The sequence below is a fragment of the Vidua macroura genome, chromosome 8 (genome assembly GCF_024509145.1).
Source record: "Vidua macroura isolate BioBank_ID:100142 chromosome 8, ASM2450914v1, whole genome shotgun sequence".
NCBI classification, from domain to species: Eukaryota; Metazoa; Chordata; class Aves; order Passeriformes; family Viduidae; genus Vidua; species Vidua macroura.
Window position 1 is genome coordinate 28,484,966 of NC_071578.1, and position 24,363 is coordinate 28,509,328.

The 24,363-nt window shown below is 40.6% G+C and overlaps 1 protein-coding gene across 4 annotated transcripts in view; it reads right to left on the bottom strand.

The window, feature by feature from the left end:
* CCSER2 (coiled-coil serine rich protein 2) overlaps nt 1-21,705 on the bottom strand; it is a 61,383-nt gene extending 39,678 nt beyond the window's left edge. For 2 of the 4 annotated variants that reach the window (XM_053984085.1, XM_053984087.1), the window contains exons 1-3: nt 21,627-21,705; nt 8,593-10,069; nt 7,498-7,697 (exon numbers count right to left, since the gene is read on the bottom strand). In XM_053984085.1, coding sequence (XP_053840060.1) covers nt 7,498-7,697; nt 8,593-10,030 — 1,638 coding nt within the window. In that variant the 5' untranslated portion in view covers nt 10,031-10,069; nt 21,627-21,705. Of the gene's footprint in view, nt 1-7,497; nt 7,701-8,592; nt 10,070-21,626 lie in introns of all 4 variants that reach the window. The other 2 variants (XM_053984084.1, XM_053984086.1) reach the window with 1 other exon arrangement.
* Nucleotides 21,706-24,363: the final 2,658 nt, after the last annotated feature.

Genomic DNA, 24,363 nt, shown 5'->3' on the forward strand with positions numbered 1-24,363 from the left:
TTTCACACACCATCACAGCAGCTGCCACGCTCTCTCCACAGCACAGACCCAAAGGTGTAATTAATGGATGCCAGGAACAGAACACAAGTCCAAGTGAATTGCCTTCCTTGGTTTTTCCAGTCAAAACAGCCTGAGAAGATTTATTGTGTCAGTTGTGAAGGAAGCAACTCTCAAAGGCATATAAGCTTTCCCATCCCAAAGGAAAAAAGGTAATTTGTCATAAAAGGTTCTTCACAAAATGTCACGTCTCTCAGACCAGTATCACAAGAGGTTTGTGCACTGTAATAGTCATATTGCCTCCTAATAATGTTTGACAGCAGGGACAGGTACATAACACAGGAGAGACAGAAGTGTCATCTCATTAAGCAATTCAGTTTCTCACCACCTCCCCTTGCTGCTATAGTTCAACTCAGAAGTTGAAGACTGGAGCAGAGGTAGGACAGTAGATGGTGGCTATTTTCACTCTAAAATCAATCTCTAATCTAATGACATTTCCTTTCTCTGCCATGAGCAGAAAACTGCCTGCCAGCAAACTCCACCAAAGGAATGGCTGAGGAGCTGACAGAACACACTGAAATGAGTTTGTGCTCTTAGTTCTATACTGACAAGCAACAACACAGACTGTACTTTTCATAGCAGTTGCAGTTTTCTACTAAAAACAATGGTGGGAGTATTACTCAAGGACGTTCTCCCATTAGTCAGTATGTTCACAAATATTATCTGTTCATAATGAAGATTACAGGCAAAAAAGATGACACTGACTTTTGAGGCTTTGAAATCAGGACCAAGTAATCTAGTGATTTTCCAAACATACATTTTTAGGCATAGGCTTCTTAGAAATTAAGAAGATGAAAAAAAAATGCAACAGATTTCCATACTTGCATTATTGGAAAAATGAAAACTATCAAGTTAGAACAATACAATTTAAGTAAACTAAAATAATTTTCATCAGATTCTGGAACATGACATGAAGATATTGGGACAAAAGAACCTGGAATTCAGACATGAATTTAGAAGTTTAAATGGAGGTTACCAACTACAGCAACTTACAATAAGTAGCTTCCAATGAAAAACAGCTTTCAAGGCTGACATGTGTATTAGATTCCAATCCCAGAATCACTATATAGATATAGATATATATATATATACACACACCTATGCAGGAAGTTTGACCACAAAAATGGCAGCTTCCCAGACAATGTATTTCCAAGAAATCTTTCTATATCCCAAGTAAAAATTCACATACTGTTTGCCATTTTCTAGAATGCATCAATAAAAGCTAAAACCTCACAGAAGACCTCATGTGCTACTGTGATATCTCTTGCCAAGAGATATATTGGCCTAACCCAAAAGTCAGGCTTTCAGGTAAAGGAGTGTGAAGGATCAATGGGTTATTCAATTTGTCCTACAGGACTGAATTTCTTTGGTGAGGAATGTAAATAATGAAAATTCTCTGAGCAGAAGCAGAAAACAGAACTCCATGCTACCATTCCACATTAGTGATGCTATGTGTTCTCCATCCATAAAAGGTGCTCTCTACTATGTTGGGCATGGAGGGAAATGTTGAAGGAGGGACAACACAAAATGCAGAAATGCAGAGTATCTGACTCTCTCTGGGTTTGCTTTCAGTCACTCCCAGGAGGTTCACAGACACTTTGTACACTGCAGTGTACCCACACCCAGTGAGGAGTATCTGCCACTGAGGATTTCTATCCCTGCCCATACACACCTCCACACCTGCATGACGTGACTTTTCAAGTGCATTTACCTTGGTTTGTTTGAATACCTCCTGGGCAGACAAAATCACCTCCCTCCCTTCACTGGCACTACACTCACATGTACATTCTCACAGTCTCATTCCTCTGACACACTGATGAATCCTGGTATCCCCCCACACACCTGAAGGGAGAGGTTGCCCAGTTTCCTCCTCCATGGTTCTGTTCTGTCACAACAGTGGCCAAATAAAACCTGACAGCTGCAAGGAAACTAAAATCTGAGGTTTTACAGGCTTGGTAGGCAGCAAAAAGGCAACAGCTACTTCAAAATCCAAATCACCCCAACACAGGCATATAACAAGATTCCCTAAGACTAGAACAATTACACTTCATTAAATAACTATACCACAAAAATAATGTCTTCCCTCTCTTTCCAACCTCACTAGAGTATTGGGCATCTAATAGTGCCATCAGTTCTCACTGTATCACATTCACTAGCAAAAAAAAAAAAAAAAAAAATTAAAACATCTCTAATGACATTCAAAATTGGAAGCGTGTATTTATTAATGCCAGAACGAATTTTAGTCAAAAAGGCACTGACTGAGGTGAAATCATGCTCTGCTTTTAGGCACAGATCAAACTCAGACACTTCTTTAAGAAGTGCTCAACTCAAGTACACAAATTACTTTTAGGAAGCATCATGGGAGCACAAAATGCAATTAATTCTCTTTATTAACCTCACCTTTTGTATTCTAAGAAAGGAGGAAATGCAGTAAATCAACACTGATCATTTGAGTACAGCCTGTCAAGAAATATGTGTCTTTTTAATGCTGTCCTCTGCTTTGAGTAAGATCTTCATTGTTCTTTGAAAGATGCAAAGAGAAAAAAGAACTGAATTTCAACTGGCTCATTAGATGAAAGGCTTTTAATGTGTGCTTCTTGTAACAAGCTTGCACCTGAAGGACTCATTTCATGACTATTCTTTTAGAAAGTTAAAGCAAAAAACGAGAAGTTTGGGTTGAGAAAAGATGATATACTTTTTACATTGTCTTAAGCTTACTTGCACCTTTATTTTCATTACAGCTGTAACCAAACATCACAAAGTCTAAAAAGCCCAGCTTCTCATGGAACAAGAATTAAGTGTTTTGGCATTAACCTCCTTAAAAGAAAGCTCAATTAAATAAAGGAAGAAGTGTAGAAGGCAGTATCAAGAAAGTATAATAAATGGAAATAAAATAAAAGAATAAAGGAAATAAATGTATTGGAACTACACACATAACAAGTCTGAATTCACATTAATAAATTACTCATTTGAGAAATCAGATTAGCATTTTAAACCTTACTACAGAGTTATTTTGAGAAGTGAATTATTTAAAAAATTAAGGTAATTAACACTAAATTACATGTAAATAACTACTGAAAGAAATTAATAACTGAACTAAACAATTCTATTTTATCAATTTCTATCTATTTTATCATTTTCTCTAAGAAGTAGAGCATATTTCACTGAGTACCAGTGTTTCAGGAGCCAGAAAGCATTCTGCCCAGTCTCAAAAACTAATTCAGAACTGCCCTTGCCCAAGTTACAGTCACAAAAGGGAAAAAAAATAACAAAGAACAACAACGAAAATCTTACAAGATTTCAAAAATTGCCTGGAAGAAGAGAAAAATGTAAAGTACGTTATACTTCGGCTAAAATTCTGGCCATGTGTCAAACTGATTCATTCCAGTGAGATCCAGATTTCATCCCAAGAGCAATTAAATTCTCAGCAAAGCAGTTAAAACCCATCTGTCTCCTCAAGCCAGATTTCAATTATTATTCCATAATCCTATGCCCTTATAATTACATTGATGTTCACTCTGCACATACCCAAAAATACTGGCTTTATTTACTTCAGGAAAAATGAACACAGTGCAAAGATTCACATTGCTACTGGAGCCTACAAGAGAAAGAGTCAATCTGACAGTACAGGGAACACTCTGAAAGCTTCCTGTCCAAACCTATTGGCCCAAATAAAATTGCTTGAAAAGAAATGGAAAAAAAATCCCAAATTACATCGCAAAAACGTCTTCTCTCGAGAATATTACAGAAAGAAGCCAAAACTATTGGAATGTTTTCAGTTAAAGTTTTACTTCTTGCAGACTTTGAGCACTAGAATTTGTAGCACCTTTAAAACAAGCAGATACTTCAGAACAAGAAAGCTGTACTACCTATCCTTCTCAATGTAAATAAGGACTTGCACTTGCCAAAAACATTCAAAGCTTCACTCTGAACAAGCACGTATTAAAGCCTCTGTTTCTCATGTGTCTACTTAATGTGGAGATGAGAAAACACCTCAAACCCTGCTACAAGAGAGGGCAAGCAAAGGAGCTGTGAGACTCCAGTCAGGATGCCTGTTTGAGGCTACGCTGCTTACATGCATGGCAAACAGTATTTTCAGACAAAAATTACTGAAAACAAAAATCTAGCAAGACTCAACTACAACCAGGAGTTGTACCTTGCACTGCTGAGCAGCTTTCTGCCATGAAGCAGTAAAGGAACTAGGCATTGCAGTCACTGATTAAAACCCAGGACAGGAACAAACAGCACAGATAAAATCAAGTGAGAGCACCTATAGATAAATACTGCCCTTCCTGCTAAATTACAGAGCCATCAACTGCTTTGCTAAGCATCAGTCTGCTCACACAGAACTGAACTTGGTGCTCAGCAGCAAAGATAGCTGTTGGAAAGACTATAAAGGGCACCAACAAAATCAGTGCTTAGAAATTTGAAAGCAGCTCAGCACTAAGTTATCCAAGTGATTTGCTGACTTCGAAAGTGGAAATTGAACAACAACAGGGATATTGGAATTAGTTATTTTCTGTTATGCAATTAGACAATAAAAATATTTTCATCCTTACACAAACCACACACATTCCTACCAAGCTCTAAGTCCTCCCTGTGATATTATTTAGATCTGTATGACTCTTAAACTTTCAACACTGGATTACACATTTTCTCCACAGCTGCTCACTCAGTTAGTAAAGAACAGAAGGACTGTACTAAAAGAAGCCAAATTTTCTTTTATTCTTCGTCCTCATGTCTTTAAAACCAAGATGTACTGAGAATAGCAAAGAGATTGGCTTTTTTGCTCCCCACAAAGGAACTATGAGCAGAGGCCAGCAAGTTCCTGCTGTTACCTTCCTATGCTGGTTCTCATTTCAGAAGCCCAGTTAAAATTCCCTTTGCAAAAGCTGCCCTTCCAAAGATGATCCAAACACTCCTAAACTAAGATCACCCAATGGCAGCTGCACTGCCATCTACAGAAAAGCTTAGGAAAAGCATTTACCATTTAGTATTTGTTGATACTAATAAGGATACAGCTTAAAAGACTACCAAAACAACAGCAGGATGGAAATGAAGAAGAAAAAGGCCAACTGTGCAGTAAACATGACCAACTACTCAGCACATAGCTCCCTGAATTGTCACTCAGCCACATTGCTTCTACTCACCCCAGCCTGGTGCCACAGGAACTCCAGAACTACTGCTTTGGTGACTGCCCTGGAAATACTAAATCCAAGGGGCTTGGCATTGGCCCAAGCACTCCAAATTCTTAAATCTGACTCTCATCAATTGGATTTTGACACACAGATATGAACTGCTTTTAACTCACCACACTAGAGGATAGAAACTGCATAATTTGATCACGTATCTCCCAGCAATCAAAACATCTGACATGTTGACTAATCACAATAATTATTCTCAATGCCTTCACTTTTTTGTCTTTATACTCCCTGCTTGCAGAGAAAAGGAAAAACATGGAACAAAAGCTTATAGTAACCTACTCAAAAGCAGTTTTTCAGAAAGAATGAAAAACTGAGTCAGAAATTCTTCTGCATCTTCAGATTAGAAAAGATCACTGTTTAATCTTCAGGCTAAAGAAATCAAATATAACATAATTTCTACCAAAATCAACAAGTACAGGGGGAAAAAAAACCCACCCACTACTAAGAGGCAATTCAACAATTCAGAGCTACATTTTTCTCCCCCAAAACCCAAGCTACTGAAAATACATTTCTGCCTTGCAAAAATAAAACATGCTCTTGATGCTTTTCTCATTCAGATACATGTCACAGTACAGTAAGCACTGAAATTCAGGAAAAGTAGTAACAGGATAAAAAATCAGAATGGGTAGAAACAACACGTGATCTTCTAGATTCAATATCAAGTCTTAAAATCTCCTTTCTCCACTTCCTCAAAAACTAGTAAATACCTTCTTCCATTCTTAAGTCCTCTCTAAAAACTCTTTAGTTTCAATAATCAAATAAATAATCCAAAATAGTGAACAAGAATATCAAAGGCTTCTAATGTACCTCTGCTCCACATCTGCTTACAACTGCTTCTGTCAATCAGCACATTGATTCAATAGGAACTCATACCCACGCACAAATTTATTCACAGGGGCTACATGTACCAAAACCTAGATATATGCTCCAAAAGCACAGGAAAAGAAGTGTCTTCCATTTGTTTGTTACTTTTCAGAGTATGCATCAAAATACCTATATTTAAAACTTACCAAGGACAAAGTTTAAAAATTTCCCTCTTTTCTTGTCATGTGCACACCTGTGTCTGGAGACAAGGGTGTTTGTTTTTGCAGTGGCCTCCCTCTTATGGGTTTTCCCTATAAACACCAATAACGCTACAAAACTCATACTACAAAAAAATCTCTAACAGCTTTTCCAAGCTGGTCATAATTGCCACAAAAAGTTAATAATCACTGTTAAACTCTTTCAAGCACTAGATCCCAACATCATACTTTAGGATGGAGAGCAAACAATACCACAAGCAGCTGAAAATATATCAGGAATTCATATTTAGTTACACATAAAAAATATAATTACCTATCTGTGCCCAAGTCTGAAAGTGGTATCTACATTACTAAATTGGCAGTGGTGACACAGTACCTAACACACCTGAAACACACGAAGCACGGCACATTGATTAAACCAAATTGGTTTTGTCCAACGTTCTGATTGTTAGCATCATGTTAATAAAATCCAAGTTCCTTGATTCAGAAGTCTTTGCAGATAAAGGAGCACAAACAGGACAGACAGAATTTCCTTCAGACCCACTAAAATTCCAAAGTTGGCTCCCTGATTTCAGATGAAGGATCACAGCACAGCAACAACTCTCCATCCACTCTCCTCATATTTAATGATGCACATCAGTTTGAGTTTAGCAGCAAGAAAAAAGTTGTGCTGCATTTGTGTATCCCACTGGAGATGCACAAAGAGCCCTGCTACAGTGAGCTACAGCCAGGTCTCTACCTAAAAGATGCTATGATTGAATGAAGAGAGAACTCAAATATCTGCTTCAGCTCACCAGGGGCCTCTGAGCACACAGTACAGAACAACAAATGCAAGAAGCCACATAGGCAAGAGCTCTTTTCTGGCTTTTTCACTCCTATGTTTAGAGATTAGTGGGAGGTATTTAACCTAGCCTTTGCAGAAATCAGATTTCTTTATTCCTTGTGAGAACTGCTATGAGATTGCATAAGGAAGGACCTGTTTTGTCCTGACTTGAGAATGAGGAAAGAAAAAAATGTGTGCAAACAGCCTGATCAAGGTCACATGTCCAGAAACAGGAGCTCCTAAACAAGAAGTTTCACAAAGCAATCAACTACAGAGGAAAGAGGAAACAATTACAGATTTTTTTTTAAAAGCACTAATATTAAAAAATATACGTACTAAGCAGTAAACTCAACACATTACAAAAATGCAAGTTATGAATGCAGATACATACTATGCTGTTCATTTCTGAAGAGTCGTAACTTCCACACGGATGGACACTTCCTATAGGTTCCAGCCCTTCTTCATCCCACATATATGTGCCATCAGAGCTGTCAGATGGAGAAAGCTCAAAGGAGGAGCCAGCTCTGTAGTTCATCTCTGAAGAGATGACATTCTCAGTAGTGTGTTTTGTGCTTTCACTGTTGTCATCCACTGCTTAAAGAGAAAAGCATCAGTTAAGATTAGAAAAAACATCCAATATTCAAAAAAATAAACACTAAAATGCCTGTCACTGGGTGCTACTTCTGCTGGAACTGTACTGTAACAGAAACACCTGAAAGGCTTTCTACAGTATTGTCCCCTCATCCCAGAAGGGGGAAAAGCTCAAGCTGGTTTGGCAGCTACAACCAAGTAATCTTCCAACCTACATCTCTGCTAACCTTTTACACTGCCCTAATTCACCCACCATGGAAGCTACTTTCTAGAAATCTGCATCTCTTTAGCATATTAGGTGGGTCCAAAAATGTATCCTTTGGATCTAGTCTTTCAATTGCAACATCTCTCAAACAAGCTTTTATCATGAAAAGCCCAATGATTCGAAAATGTGGCTTTCAAAAGCATCTTCTTGTGTCTTCAAATGATTTTTAACTAATTCAGATGCATCAGAAAAAAAAAGACCCAGTAACAATCCTGTTTATAACTGAACTAATTCAATTCCACATTCTACACTTATTTCCACTACTTAGAAGCAGTTACAGCTGTTCTCTGCCTACAGAGGTGGAGGGAGCACAAGGTGAAATTTTCTTAAAATATCATCAACACAGAAAATGAATGGCAAAGCAAGGATATGAGGAATCCCACAACCACAACACAAATATGTTTAAAGCAGGTCACCTTCATTTTTATCACAAAGAGCTCTTCAAAGTAATGCTTGGGGAAAAAACTATAATGCAGAAAAGGCACAAGCAAACAAATATGCCAGCATAGAACAGTTCCATTCTGAAACAAATCATAAGCAATGGGCAATTACATTAAATAACTTAATTACCATTACAGAATTTTGATTTAGCACCTAAAATTTCAAACAGAACATAAAAAAGGTATTTACCAGACACATTTATATCAAGCCAGTCATCAGCATTACAGCAAGATCCTCCACCTTCCTTGAGAGACGTGAACGGCTCGATGGATGTTCTGCTCCCATGCTCTAATTCCTGAAGGCAGCTCTCCTTCTGCTGGATTTGTACAGTTCTGTTTGCCTCTTCTATATCTATGAAATCGTCACTGAAGTCTTCACTCAAATCATTTTTCTCAGAGGATGACAAAGAAGATATAGATATTTCATCTCCATCATCGCTCATACACATCACTTTTGACCCATGTTTTCCCAGACTTTCATGCAAGGCCTCACCAGGTTCTGTTCTTTGAGCCCTGCTCTCTAGAATACTGTTTTTATCAACGGCTCTGTTGATGTTTGCTGAAATCTCTGCGCTCTCCACCATGCGCGTGTCCGGAGCCACACTTTTGCTGCCATCCACAACAGTATTCCCAGCAAACCTCTGCCTGGTAGGCTTCAGCAGAGAAGGCCGACTTAATCTGTATCCATAGGAAGGTGCTGACCCAGATCCATTTGACAGTGGGGGTTTCTTGGAACAAGGAGCTGACATAGCTGAGTACGGTCTGGTAAACCCATACTTCATCGGCTCATTTCCATTGGGTACATCCAACTGACACGCGTTTCTTGACAGCAGAGTAGACCTCTGAGATGTCCTGGCAGCGAGATTTTGACTATGATAAGGCCTTGTAAGATCCACAGCTTTATTAAAGGAATGTGACCTGGTTAGAGATGCAGTGGGAAGGAAAGAATTCTGAATGGAATGTGAAAAACTTTGTGATCTTACCATTTTGTCACAGGAAAAAGCCTTGCTAGCATTGTCTGTAGACTGTGCCAGGGTTTCTCCCAAACTTGTCCTAGTGGCACTAGAATTAGCTCTAGGTCTCTGCAAACCTACCACCGGCCGATTTCCATAAAATCCATTTAAATTTGATCTTGGAGCATTAAGTCCAGAGTATGTCCTTCCTGACAGGGTACCTTTGGTGAATTTAGCTGAACTAGACAGTCCAGGTATAGACTTTGGATTTAATTCCTCAGTAGAAGATACAAACATATTGGTTTGCTTTGCTGCTTTTGACGCAACTGAAGCAGTACTGTTCAAACCCACCCTGAGCTCATCATTGCCCAATGCTCCTTGAGATTGAGGGTACTTCTCAGGATCAATTAATTTTTCATTAGAGTTGCGTTTGGCGTTGGCCTCTCTCCCATTCTGATCGTTAAGCTGATATTTATTTGATTTTTTCCAGCTGAAAGCAAAGGAAGACATTCCAACAGTGCCATTGTGCTTGCTGAAATTTTTGCCACCGTTACTCCCTGCTAAGTTCACAGCCGTCCCGTTTGGCATAGGTTGCAAAACAGTCCCTAAAGTTTTCGTTCCATATTTTGGTAGCCTGGAAACCAAGGATGTCCTGTTTTGATTTTTTTCTTCCATGAGCTATTGGGTACATTGGTCCTTAATGGGTGCTTGAATCTAAGAATGAAAAATAAAGTAACATTAAACCTGAATCAACCACACATTAAACACAGTTTTCTATATATTTGTAGCTATATGCTTCCTAGATTTCTGTGCCTAACTCCACCATGCTGATAAAAAGTAACCCAGACACCTTTTGTGAACTCCAGAGTTCCAGCAGTTATCTGGCAGTAATATGCTCTTCAGGTGACAGCTCCCTCTCCCAACTTTCATTCTCTACATAAACCATATTTTTTTTGTTTTCCTTTTGTAATCTATAAAATAAACTTGAGAAGAGGTTGGATGATTTTTTTTTGTTCTTTTTTTCATTTACCCCTTTTCAGCAACAAACTGAACTTTTCAACTGTTACAATTATTAAGTTATAAACTTCAGATTTAGTATTTTTTAAAAAAGCCACAAATATGACATTGCAAAAACAGCAACATAAACCTGCAAAAAACAATTATGTAAAATCTGACTAAAAGCTAATTCTTGAGATTGTTTTCCATTTCCCAATGCCTAAAATATAGGAAATAACCAGTCATCATACATCTCGCCACAATATTTTTTCTTCCCAGACATTATGGATCTCCCCAAATTAAAATTCACATTCCTAGTCATTGTTTTCTCTTTGTATGGAGACTGTAGTCTATTCTGGAAATCATTTTATTCACACATAAAACCTGAAGTACAGTGCAACAGTTGCATAAGGTCAGTGTTAGTAAGCGAATTCAGAAGTTCTACTTATTCAAAGTACACAGAATATCTTGTGTAACCACAGCATGCATTACCCTAAAGTGAATCACTCCCCAAGATGCAAGAGGTCACTAAGTAACATTTAAATTCTTAGTGATATAACTGAAGATAAAATCAAAGATAAGATCGAAGTGGCATTAAATTCATGCAAAATGAAATACCCTTAGGATTTGTCAGTGAATAGGATGCCCCGGAGCCAGTACTTCTGGAAGCAGATCTACATTACAAAGATAGAAAGAGAAAGGTACTGCAGACAGGGCATTTAGGGGCTCCTAACTTGTGAAAACATCAGAATCCACATTCTGCAATTCTGGTGTGCACATTTCCATTTTGAAAGACACAAATCGTGACTTTTCAAATACTCAGTGAATTCTTGCACACCAGAGACACTGCCCTCACCCACGTGTGCAAAGAAGGACACAAGTATGTCCCCCTGGGACCACAGAACATTTCATTCACCATGTATGACACCTGTCTGCACGTGGATGGAAGTGTCTAATGTCAGACTTCTTGCACAGGAAAATAATATCATCAGGCAACAGCAAAGATCTTTATTTCATGTCAACTACATACAATAAAGTACAGCTTTTCTTTAACAACTCCATTAATAAAAAATGGCCTTTAATATGCTGATGAATTCATTCCCAGCAAGCATCATAGTGCAGATCCCTCAGAAGATAACCTAACTCTAAAGAAAAGGCAAGCCTTGTGAAGAAATCTTCCAAATTGAAAAAGTTAAATTAGAAAGCTGCTAATTTAACTTGCATGCTTTATGGATAATTCCCTTTTCACATCTGTCTACCATCTCTTAGGTGACTGCAAAATTTAAATGAGGCCATTTAATTAGATTACTTTAATCCTCCACCAAGTGCTGCAAATTAAACTTGAAAAGGAGACCTTTCCAGATCTCTAGGAAGGGCTCTTGCTCATTTATCCTTGATTAGGTAAAGACAACACATTATATTCAACAAAACCATACTGATAGCCCAGAACACTTCAGATAATTAAATTTAAAAACAAACAATAGTTCTCTGTATTTTCTTTGCTATGTAACTGTAACTACTGTACCACTTCCTCAAGCCCAGGTTTCAATTGTTTCATTGAAACACAATGTCATCAAAAAACCCACTAGAACTTAACAGCATCATGTCTGGTAGACATTTGCCAGAAAATGGGGATTTTTCTTATTAAGTTCTCTAAAACTTCCATAATCTTTAGCTATGCTTACTAGGAAAGACTACACCAGCCTAACAATTAAACTCCCTTATCAAGCAGCACTGTTAGCACTTAAGAGTATGATTTCTGCATCCCAGAAGATTCAAGTTCAATACAATTTAAATTGCAGCCTACTATACTATAAAGAAATTCAAAGTATTTTTAGACTTAAGCAATCTATGTATTTTTTAAAAACTGACATTTGGGCAAACAAGTTTTATATTCTTTGCCTTGGGAAATACATTATCTAGTGCACACAAGCCTAATCGGAATTAAGCTAATTATAAAGAGCCTAGCCTTACATAATGATCCAGGGAAAAGGAGTAAAAATCCACAGACCCCCTCTGAAGCATAATCTGAATTAACTGAAAAGCTGTTACATCCTTACCTTCAAGGATATTCAAGATCCTGGTGATAAGGAAAAGGATATTCATTCTCACCCTCCTTGGTACTTCCTCTGCAGGATTATTTACACCTCAATAAAATCCTGCACTGTTAGTTTCAACTGGCAAGCACAACATTCACTCTGATTTCATTCACAGCTTGTTTCGGCACCACCAGGAAGGCAGTTTCCTATACATTAGCTTCTCAGCAAAGTCCAGCTTTGCATCTGAGATTCTGCCTTACAGAAGAAGACAGCTTAAAGATTCCCACATTTGAAAGCTTAAGCACCTTAAAATACTGCAATCCCTACGATCCCTGCCACCAGGAAGATAACAGCATTTTCCAGTTCCAGATTCCTCAATGGCACTGAATTCCCCTCCTATTGTCACAGCAGTGTGGAATAGCCAGCTGAGGGATGGAACATATCTGACAGACTGGTGACAGGCCAGAGCAATTCCCCTCTGCAGACCTACTTGCATGGCAGCAGTTTCAGATCTGTGTTTCATTCACAGAAATTTAAGTGCACGTGTATTTCCATTGTGTCCTGTGCACAGCCTATAAAGCCACCTCTTACACCTCTGGGTTATTAAAAACACACTAGATCAGTTATATGAAAATATCTTATTTCCACCAGGGTAGGGAGGTATTGAATGTCAACAGTGAAAAATCTGGGAGGTCCCTGCAACAAAAACAGCAAAAGGCTTCCTTAGCACTCACTTAGGAACATTGCAAGATGGGCAGCATGACTGCAAGTCAATTTTCAGCTTTAAGAGGACCATGGGAGCTTAATAGAATGGAAGCAACTGGCAAGAGATCCAGCTGGCAAACACCTGCTCTGAGCATGACAAGCCCTGGGGAATTCAAGATCATGAATCCTGAGGAAATCATGCATGCTGTATGAACTAAAATGAATCAGAATGCAACCAGAAATTCTGCTGGCTTCAAGATTGAACTTTGAGTATTTACAACTTTTTGTGTTGTTTACTCTACACAGTGTGGTTTCAGTTCAGTCAAAAGTGCCACCTTCACTCCAAGATCCAGTAAGATTTATCAGCTCTGCAGTAAAATCCTCCAAGCCTGCCTGCCTTCCTTCTCCTGTCTTCCATTTCTCCAAAACACCTGTTCTTGAATCAATCCCAATGCTTTACGAAGGCATCCCTGAATTTTAGCCACTCTTCCTTTCCTATGTCCAAAATGCAGTGATGAACACCAGCTTCCCTGACACAGCCTTCTGAAGGTACCACAGTCAGGAAGCATAGCAAGAAATTCCAAGACTGCAAGGACTTCTTGTTCTATTTCTCTGAAATTACCTGGCTTTTCTGTGTACCAAGTTGTGAGATTCTGTTTTCAGATCTCAAGACAGCTTAGAGATACACCCTTTTCTGTTTTTTCTCCCTCACACTAACGAGGTTCTACCCACTTTGAAGGGCTGATCTAGCAAACACCAAACAACCAGTTATCCAACCTGCTCTTGTGCTCAATTTACTGTCAGAATACACTGGGTCAAAGAACAGGAGCAGAACATGATAATGAATAAAGGGAGAAGGAAGCAAGAAATACACCACAAAGAGTTTCAGTATTTCTAACATTGGCAGTATCTTTGGTCAATACAGCAGAAAATGTGACATCCCTTGCCATCTTTAAAAAGCATTCTTGCTATTCATCAGAATTCTTCATGTTTGATAAGGCAAGAGTACATAAGCACTTACTGGAGAAAAAGAAATAGGGAAATGCAGCTCTATTTTGCAGAAGAAAACTACCACAATACTTCCAGAATCAAAAACTCCCTTTGCATCTCTCAGGGCCACACTGTCAGTTCACTCTGCCATTAAGGCTGTTTACACAGAGCATCAAGCACCTCAAGGAAGCAAAAAAGGGCTCAGTCTTATCTGCCCAGACAAGAATATTTTGTAATTGTTGCCCACTTGTGCTTTTCATAGTAGTCAAACAGAAACTATGCCTTTTAAACTCCAAATTTTTACATCAAACCTAACCAAAACAGGGTATGAGTCATCATAAACCCCTTTAGATTGTATTGAAGAAAAGTCAAGCAAATTATAACTACAAGAAAAATCTTTGCTAAAAGCCTGTTTCTCAAACGTTTAAGTGAAGTTGCACTGATTTTTGGCATTCTTACACAACTAACAAGGTGGAAGATAGTCAAGGTCCAGATGTTTAGCCAGCTGCAGCAAGGAGCAGCTTCACCACAAAGAAAAGAAGATGGAAGGTGATACCTGAGGGTACAGATAAATTACTCCCACTAAAAGAGAATATCAGGGTCTGTGAACAAGAAGAAAGCCTTGACAGTACAATTTCCAGTTCCCTCTTAAGTGTTAATGCAGGTTATTATGGTTTGCTTATAAATGAGACGTGAAGTGCAATGACAGTTACTCTTTCCTGCCTTGTGCTGACAGCCTAACTGCTGTCAGGGACAGGTCAGCTAGAAATTGGAATAAAGCATTGGAGATGCACGACTCCTCTCTGAACACGCTCTTCATCGGATGTGTCCTCTTGGATGAAGTCATCAAATCCTTTCTTCAGCAGACCTTGTTAAACCTGGACGAGCAATGTCAAGCCTGTACCTGCAGATCTAAACACCAGGCAGCCCTTGCATAACCAGCTCCAAAACACACGACCCAGAGCACAGTGGCTTTCACTGGCATACAAGGAACACAAGGCCCAGATGAGAAGAGCACTACATTAGGTGTGCTGACCCCAAAAATGCTGCAAGAGGTGGGAGGGATATATTGCCATATATCAGAAACAATCATCATAATCATGACCAGTACATCTGGCTCCAGTGCAGAAACACCCCTGCCAGAAGGAATTTAACTATGTGGATTACTTCACTCTTTATGTTATGCAAGGAACAGCCTCCTGTGGACTAAACCAATCCAGGAGATTCCACCCCAGTGAGCAAGTCAAGCCTCTTCACTAGGGTTGCTTAATAGCTCTTAAATAGCAACATTCTCCAACAAAGATGTTGGAGAAACAAAAAGCCTTTACTTGTTTCTCTCGATGATACTTTAAATTGTTACCAAATTTGCAGGGATAACAAAAAGAAAGGGGAAAAACTGAAGTAAGAGAAGATAGACACTGTCTGCCTGCCTTACAGATCCAATGCCCTGCAACCTGAAGACAAAGTCACATACCTACAAAGAAGCCAAAACCTGTTAATCAGTCACCAGCACCATCTCCCAAGCCCTTCTAAAACAACCCCAAACATACTGTGACTACAAAGCACATTTATATCTAGGTTTCTATGCTGTCTTGAAACTTCCCTGCATTTAGCAAGATTTCTGTCCTGGAAGATAAGCCATAATTGTGTATATGCTTGTGTGCAAGCACATAGATTTTGGAAAGACTCTCCTCTTTCTCATCTGAGTCTTTTTTCCAAGGTTTCTCAAACATTTTTGGCATTCTTACATGAAGAATAAGGCAGCAGGTAATCAGAAACCTGCCTTTCAGAAGAGTTTTAAATGTGGCATCACCATCATAAAGGCAATTTAAATTTTATGCTGTGGCTAAGATTGACTGAAAAACCCCAAACATCAATTGCAGTCTAGAATTAAAGCTTTCTACCAGTGAAATGTCAGATCTTGAACTCTCCTTAAAACATTTTGTGATTATGTCAGCATCAAAGCAACTGACAGCAGAAACAGGCCCTGCTTCTGCTGATGATATTAGTCCTTCAGCAACAGCATTTCACATGGGTAATTTAATCTGCCTTGTAAGAACAAATCCAGAAAGATTGCATCTGTCTCAAAAGCAATGTCCTACTGCAAACCAGTAGGAATTACCTGCTGTTCTCTAGCAAATATTTCACTTAAAAACAGAGGAATAACCTTTTTTTTCCTCAACACTATTCACTTTTACCTAGTGATTCAAAGACACTATTCCCATCTCTAACTGTTCTAGGAAAGATTTACTTCACCACTGACTCAGTAACAAACTCAAAGAGCTGGTTACCAGTTACTGTTTTCTACTTCTTACATACAAACATGTTAGCTGGAGCAGGATTTTCTTGCTGATAAGAACAGGCAGGCTGAAAGCCAAGTGAAACTTGGTATACAGCTAATTATAACTGGAAATATCCCTTTTTAGACTGCCATGTTGTCCATCCTACTCCTCTGGTTTGTTTATTCAACTGATGCATGTTCTCCATGTAAAAACACTGAGTTGTCTTGAGCTAGAAGCCTCTCACACTGGTACTAACATATTTTTAAATATATATTTTGTAATGATTAAATAATGACTAATAACAGAAACAATACTTCCTGTCTGAGCTGCTGCTGAACAGTTTTTCTATGTGAGTATCTTAAGATTAAGAGTTTCCATCTTCAATGAGGCTGTGCTTTCAACCAATATGTAAGCTGTTTTTTCCCCCCTCCAGCCACATACACTCATTCTTTCTTTCTCCTGCTGCCCAAGTAAGAATTCTAGTTATTGGTTAAGCTGAATGGCAAGCAGAGATAATTGGAAGAAACTGCATGTAACTCATAGACTCACTGGTACTGGGATATCTTCAATAAGCCTGAAGAGGTTCACATGTGATAACTGAGCATGATTAGACAAGATGAAGCAGAAAGAAGATAGAAAAAAATAGTTTTGAGATTTTCTTTTCTACATATTGCCAATGCTATTCCAGCATAGTTCATTTTTTTACAGAAGATTGTGATCTTGAGACAAGAACATGTCAGCACATTGCTACATATCTAAAAAAATCATATTGTTAAATCAGCCACTGCTGGATTTAAAAAAAACACTAGAAAAAGGACTGACAGGGAAAATCCTTAACACTGCTATCATGAAAGACAGACAGTGAATCCTGCATAAGCTGGAAATATTATATAAATCATGGTATTTCACTGATCATGGCACTTCAATGCCCAGTTCAATTCTCCATATAGTTCCTCCACTCAATTTTATTTTAGAGGTGAGGAATACAAAAATCCCATTAACTCCTGTGGTTTCCTCAAAATAAAAATGCACCAGGGAAGGGATGATTAGAGCAAAGACAGAATGGGACTTCTTCAACCTTCAACTGTTCTCAATTAATAGAATTTCTTAAATATGATGCAGTTTGTTCAGGAACCCTCCACAGATCTCTTGTCCACTATTTTGTGTAACCTGTCCTTGAGCCCCAAATTTTTTGCATCGTTGACAGCCTTAAGCAAGGAGTTCCAGAGCTCCAATACCAATTCTTTCAAGGTTATTTCATTGTCTTGCACAGATTCCCAAGGAGGACTGCTAAAACTACTTCTAAACCCCCTACATTGCCAGAAGACGCTACTGATACCTACTCTCCTGGCTACCAAACACTCCAGTTTGTTTCACATTTATGTGTTTTCATGAAGATACTTTATTATTTGAAGTTTTACTTCTCCTTAACATCCACCCTTGATCAAAAATACTGCACTCACACACCTGTGTATTACAGCTGTCAGCTGAAACTTGCTTATTTGTAAAACACATCTTCAAAGTATCATTTTCTTGCTATTGAGTTCCATTTCATTAGTGCTGGACTCAATACAGCTTCTGTCTATAATTCCACTGATATAAATCAGTTTCCAGTCTCAAAACCAAACTCCCTGAAAATGTTTGAGTACCAAACAACTTTGCAAGTTTGCCACAGCATAACAAATACCAACATGTTTTTGACAACAGACTGGCAGCCTCCAGGATTTTAATGTGTGTTTTGTGTTTTCTTACCAGCTTTCTGATACACCAACAGCAATACTGGAATGTACTTCTCAAGGTCAGTTTCCTACAATGTGGAAGACACAGATATTTGTTATGTCCTCAGAGGTTTGAAACTGAAGGGGAAAAAATAGGGATTCTCTGAGAAACTGAGATGTACCTTCAGTTACAAGTGACAGTTTGCCACAGGATGAATTTCATAGTCATCTATGTTGTATTTTACTCAAATTTACAGGGAGGCAATACATATTGCTTGTTTTGCTTAATCAGGATCTCAATGGAGTCATAGTAAAGCTAAATGTATCCAAATTACCATTTCAGAAAGCTTTCATGATTAAAAGATTTACACAGAGAAGATTTTTTTCTGTTTTTAACTCTGTTTACAGATGGACAAGGCTATGCAGGCTGACAGATTGTGCTTCTCCTCTCAAGTCTCCTGCTACCGACAGCAGCAGCCTGGGCCTTGCCAAGTTTCTACCTATGCAAGTTTGCCTTACTGAGATGAAGGTTACTCAAAAGCCACAGCAACCTTCAACTCATCAAAAATATGTATCAACATGGCTATGTAATAATTTTAACATATAAGATGAGAAAAAAATAGCATTTAAGTTATGCCAATCTTTAAAACAACTTACAAAAAGAGTGTGAATCAAATTATCATCCAAATCCACATTGTAGTGATAAACTCTGCATCCATCTAGAAGAGATTTTTGAATCTCCAGCTTAAAGCAGGAATATTATTGAGTCAAGAGAAGCTGGGACATTCAGTTCTCCCTGGATGCTTCCCTTGTGCTGTGTGTGTCACAAGCCATCTGGACTGATTAGCCTAAAAGCACAGAATTTCTTAGGCTTCAGGGAATAATTGCAGATATTATTTACAATTTAAGGTTTATTCCTGAGCAGTAAGTTGTTCAGCCACCTCATCAAAGTAAATCCTTATCAGCCATTTCCTCTGGCTAAGAAGCCAAGCCTCCTTGCAGTGAGGACATTGCCAGCAGTGCCAGTACCTCTTCAATAAAGGCCATTAAAATGCACTCTGCAGAGCAGGACCTCAGCTCAGCACAGACTAAGTGCTCATGAAAAACCCAACAATCCCAAAACCCAAGTGAAACAGGCATTTTAGCAAGAACTTGCGACACCAGTTCCCCATGTGACCAGGGATAAGCAAAACCCCCACCCTGAGGAGAGTTTCTTCAATTCCTATAGGATACTGTCAGCAGAACTGCTGCAGCTGAATCCTCCTTTTAGAACAGAGAATGACTACTGAGCAAAGTCCAGAACTCTGCAAATCCAGCTACTTTTGATTAAGGAGGAAACAACATTCTCAGAATATCTTCCAAAATGCACCTACTAGGTAGCAGTTTAAGAGTGAGCTGGGGTATGTGTCCAAGAGCTGTGAAGAAATACAAAGACCTTTCCTGACTAGCCAAATTTCAAATTTGAGATAACTACTTAAAGCTCTTGGGATTTTACTCTAACATATATGTGTGCAGGTATCCAGAGATTTACATAATCTGTTTTTATTGCTCCAACTGAAACACAATACAGGATTTTCAACCTAATTACCAAAAGCACCATTAGTATTTTGATCTCCTTAGCATCCCTGTTGGCACGGGACTTAACCCTGCCTGAAAGCTTCTAATTAAGAAGATGGTGCTGCTGTTTACAGTGAATAGTGGCTGAAAGAGAACACCACAACCACTGTTGATATATTTTATCATATTACATTCTGTAATCTTATATTCCTTCATCTCCTCTCCATTTTGAGAGATCCACACTTTCTAAGGATTCCAGGCAAGCAGTGTTCATGTCAAGACTGATGGCATGATGGCCTTTTATCTAAAGAGCCCGTATCCAACATTTCCTATTAACTGGTTTATTCCAAATAACCAATCCCTCTTAAAGGATGATCAGGTCCAAAAGTAATGGATTTTACTCCAATGAGCTTTTACACGAACAGTTCCATTAAACAGGATTACTCATTAGTGTAACAATACATTAAATGAGATCATTATGTTAACTGAGACTATTTCCACTCTTTTCAACAGCTTTACAGTTAAAAGACAATACTGGGCAGTTTTTGGAACCCAAACATTGATATTTTTATAATGAAAAATACTATATAGGAGCAGAAATTAAACTTCAACCTCAAAAATAACTTTTCTACTCTAAGTTGTATATTGACATAGATCCTCGGCTGACATTTAGGTTACTCATGTCCCATTTGTTAGGCCATCAGATCTCTTCAGCTTGGAGGCATGTAGTTCAAAACGGGCCCATAGAATTTAGAGGCATATGATCATTATAATGATCATTACAGGAGAAAAAAAAATCTTGCCAATTTCATTCATTATCAGCAAACAATGTAAATGTTTACTGCCTCAGGCTAACCCAAGAAGAGAGAAATTTACTGAAGTAAATTTAGTACATTTCCAGAAGAGAGAAATTTACTAAAGCCTCGGTACACATGTGAAGTGGCTCTCGATTATGAAAATGTAACAAAATGAGAACTTAGATTCAACTTCATTTCACTTTTAACACCTTTGTAGCAAAACATTCTCTTCTGTACCAAATCAAGGCTCAGAGCCCACAGACACCAAGAACAAACCTGCTTTAAACATGAAGTTCTAACCCTGCATACACAGCATACCAGATGGAGTACCAGATCGACAAGCCTTACCTTAATTTGATGTCTGGCCTGGACACTAAGGCTCTGCTAGAGCATAAACTTCCCATGCAGTTTTGCTTTCTTAAACTGAAGATAAACAGCTCGACCTCCTCCAGCTCAAAGTTAAAGGCTGAGGTTGCCTACGTTTCATTGTGTGCCAAAGTACATTTGACAGAACACGAAGTGAACAGCAGGCTCTGGGTGACGAAAGCAAAGTCTCAGTATCATTACAGTGAAATCACCACAACGTGCAGAATAAATCTCTTGGCATAAATCTCAACAGATCACTGCTAAAGTAGAAATGCCACCATTATAATTCTTTCCCACCGTTACTGGTTTTTTTTTTTTTTTTTTTTTAAATTGTTCTCTATGAACACACACTGGGTGCTTTTGCATCTTCCCCTTTCCGGAGATCAAAACCCTCGGGATACGAAACCTCACGCTACGAGACCTCCGCGACCGGGGCTCGCAGCAGCTGCTCCCAAGGCACCTGCAGGTGCGTCTCCCCGAACACCGAATTACAGGACGCACAAGCCACCGCAGAGCCGGCACCGGGGCGCTCCCGGCACCGGGCCCGCCGTGCCAGGCTGCCCCGAGCCCGCAGCACCGCGGGCGGCCCGCCCGTGACATGCAGCCGGCCCGGAGGTGAGCGCTGAGGCCGCCCCGCCCGCCCGGCCCCGGCCTCCCGCGGCCCCCGCTGCCGCAGCATCCCCGGCCGAGCCGCGACCCCCGCCCCGGCGCAGGGCGGCGGCGCTGGGAGGAGGACAGCGGCCGCTCCCCGCCGGCACAGAGCCCCCGATGAGGGGGCGGGGAGCGGCGCGGGGGTGGCGGCGCGGCCGCCCCGCACTCACCGCCGGACGGCGCGGGCCGCTGTCGCCTCCCGGGGCAGGGCCGCTCCGCGCCCTCGGGTCCCGCCGGCCGGCCCGGCCCGCGCAGGGAGGGGCGGAGGGCGGGAACACGCAGCCGCCCCGCGCCCCTCGGCCCGCCCTGACGTCAGCGCGGCCGCCGCGCCCTGCCCATGGCGGCGGCGCGGCCGGGGCACGCCGCCGCATCTCCCTCATCGCCCCCTCCGCCGTGCCCCGCACCGCCGTGCCCCGCACCGCCACACCTGGGCCGTGTGACGCTGCCACCGGGCGGGCGAGCCCCGCGGGCCGCCTCTGCCAGCCTGTCCCAGCAATCGCCGAGCTGGCTGGCAGAACCAAGGGCAAATGGGAGTTGTTGGAAGCATTGCAGGAATGGGCCTGCGGGTGTCCCGGCCCTGCGGCACGGAAGGGTAGAATCATAGCATCGTCTGGGGTGGAAGAGACCTTTAAGATCACCCAGTGCGCCCATCCGCCCAACGCTCCCGCTCTAAGCCTTGAACCATCACCCAACGCCAGATCCCGATGACAAACACCTCCAGGGACGGTGCCCCTGCCACCTCTCTGCACAACCTACTCCAGTGCCCAACCACCCAAACACTGAAAAAATTGTCTTCTAGTATCTGTTCTGAATCTCTGCTGTTTAAGGCCATTTCCTCCTGTCCTCTCTCTGCAGACACGGCGGAAGAGACCGGCCCCACCTCAGTACAACCTTTCAGCGAGCTGCAGAGAACGATGATGTCCCCCACCCCAGCTCCCTCAGCTGTTCCTCACAAGATCTATTTTCTAAACCTTTCACAAGCTTTGTTGCCCCTCTCTGGACACACTCCAGCCCCTCAATGTCCTTTGTAAAGTGGGGGCCCAGAACTGAAGACAACACTTGAGGTGTGTCCCCAGCAGTGCCCAGAACAGGGATTGGGATGATCCCTGACTTGGTCCTGCTGCCCACATTGCAGTAGAGGCACTCAAAGGGGAAAGGTGGTGACCCAGCTGTACAAAAATCCTGAGGGACTCTTGCAGTCATCCACGGGAGACCAGGCATTCTCCATGCCGGTGCTCACAGAATTAATTGAGTTTAATTTCCTCAAATTTTCTGCCTCTGCTAGGAATTAGAAGGCACTGACAGAAGGTTCAGGAAGGTCCTTGCCAGTGAGGTGGATCACTGCATCATTATTTACACCTCAGTGTTCTGCCTTGGGGCTTGTCTTTCTGCATCCCTCCTGGTTTGGGGCCTTCGTGTTGGCACTGCCACAGCATTTCACCATCTCATATTGCTGTGCTTCAACATCGGGTGTTCTAAGTTTCTTTTCTCTCAAAACTTTCAATAGCCAATTTTTCTAAGCTTTTGCCTGCCTGCCTGCTTTGCCAGGCCTCCCAGAGGGAGGAAGCTGTGCAGTCACCTCAGGCTGTATTTGTATAGAAATAAAACCAACGCCCTGTAATTGAAAAGCCTTCTTCACCTCTTAACTAGAAGCTGGGCGTGCCCAGATGTCAGCCCAGGCACTGCAAGTGCCTCCTCATCTTTCTAGACACAGGGATGAAGACTTTGGTACATTTGCCCCATAGGCAGCAGAAAGGCCTGTTTAGAAAAAGAAGGAATGAGAACTGAAGCTTTTATAAGTTTTTTTTCTGCTTAAACTTAAATGTACCAGCCACATTAATGCATTTATTCTTAGAACAATCTGAAGTAAAATTACTCTCCTGTGGTACAGGAAGGGGGGGAAAAAAAGGCAAGCAGAGAGATTAAATCTCTTGCTCAAAGCTGAAGAGATAGCAAAGCCAGGAAATGAACTCAGATTTCCTCAGTCAGGCCTCAGTGCTTTAACCACACAATCCTTTTTTGCCAGTCATTCTCAGCTTCTGAGCATCAACTGCATTAGCATAGATTTGATTTTTCCCTACTTTGTTCATCAAAACAACTTCCCCATTCCCAGTAAAATTTCTTCCTAATAACTTTCTTCTCCATTTCCTTCCCAAAAATTAAAGAAATTATATTAGAGATTCACTGGGAGAGTTATATTTCCCACTGCCTTTCTGCAGGTACTAGCAAGCATTTCTTCAGCATCAGTACTTGAAGTCCTCTCCCACAAAGCGATTGTGGAGCTCCTCTGGTGCATCTCTGAGGCACAATGGGTGAGATCAAGGAATAACAATCAGAGAACCAGGAACAGTTGTGACCAGCACAAAGGAGGTATATATGCTGTGTGTGCTGACCTGGAAGTGGTGGTATAACCACATTTTTTAACTCCAGCTCATGCTTTTATAATCCGGAAATAATTATGAAACAGAGCTCTGAAAGAAAACTACACATGTACAAGAAGAAGGCAACCTAGAGATATTTTAGGACAGATTTGAGAACCTCCACTATCTGTTTAGGCATTTAACAGATTTCCATATGCTTATATAGGCTAAAGATAAAGATCCAGTCTTGAAGCAGAATTCAGAGTTTTTGAAAAAGGAAGTGTTACATACAAAACTCCAGCTTCGGACTGCTTGCCTCAAGAAATGGTGTTAACCCTCCTACAGGCAGATTGAAGACTGAGGGCCAGCTATGATCAACTGCAGTATCTTTTCCTACCAGTTTATTATCAGATGTTTTCAGCTTGAGGTCTTCACCTTGAATTGATTGTCTATTAAATTGATTTAAATGAACATTATATTGCACTGGGAGATGGACTAAAAGCTTGTTATTATCCTCTTTGCTCACTGCCCTGGCAGTGTGCTGCCT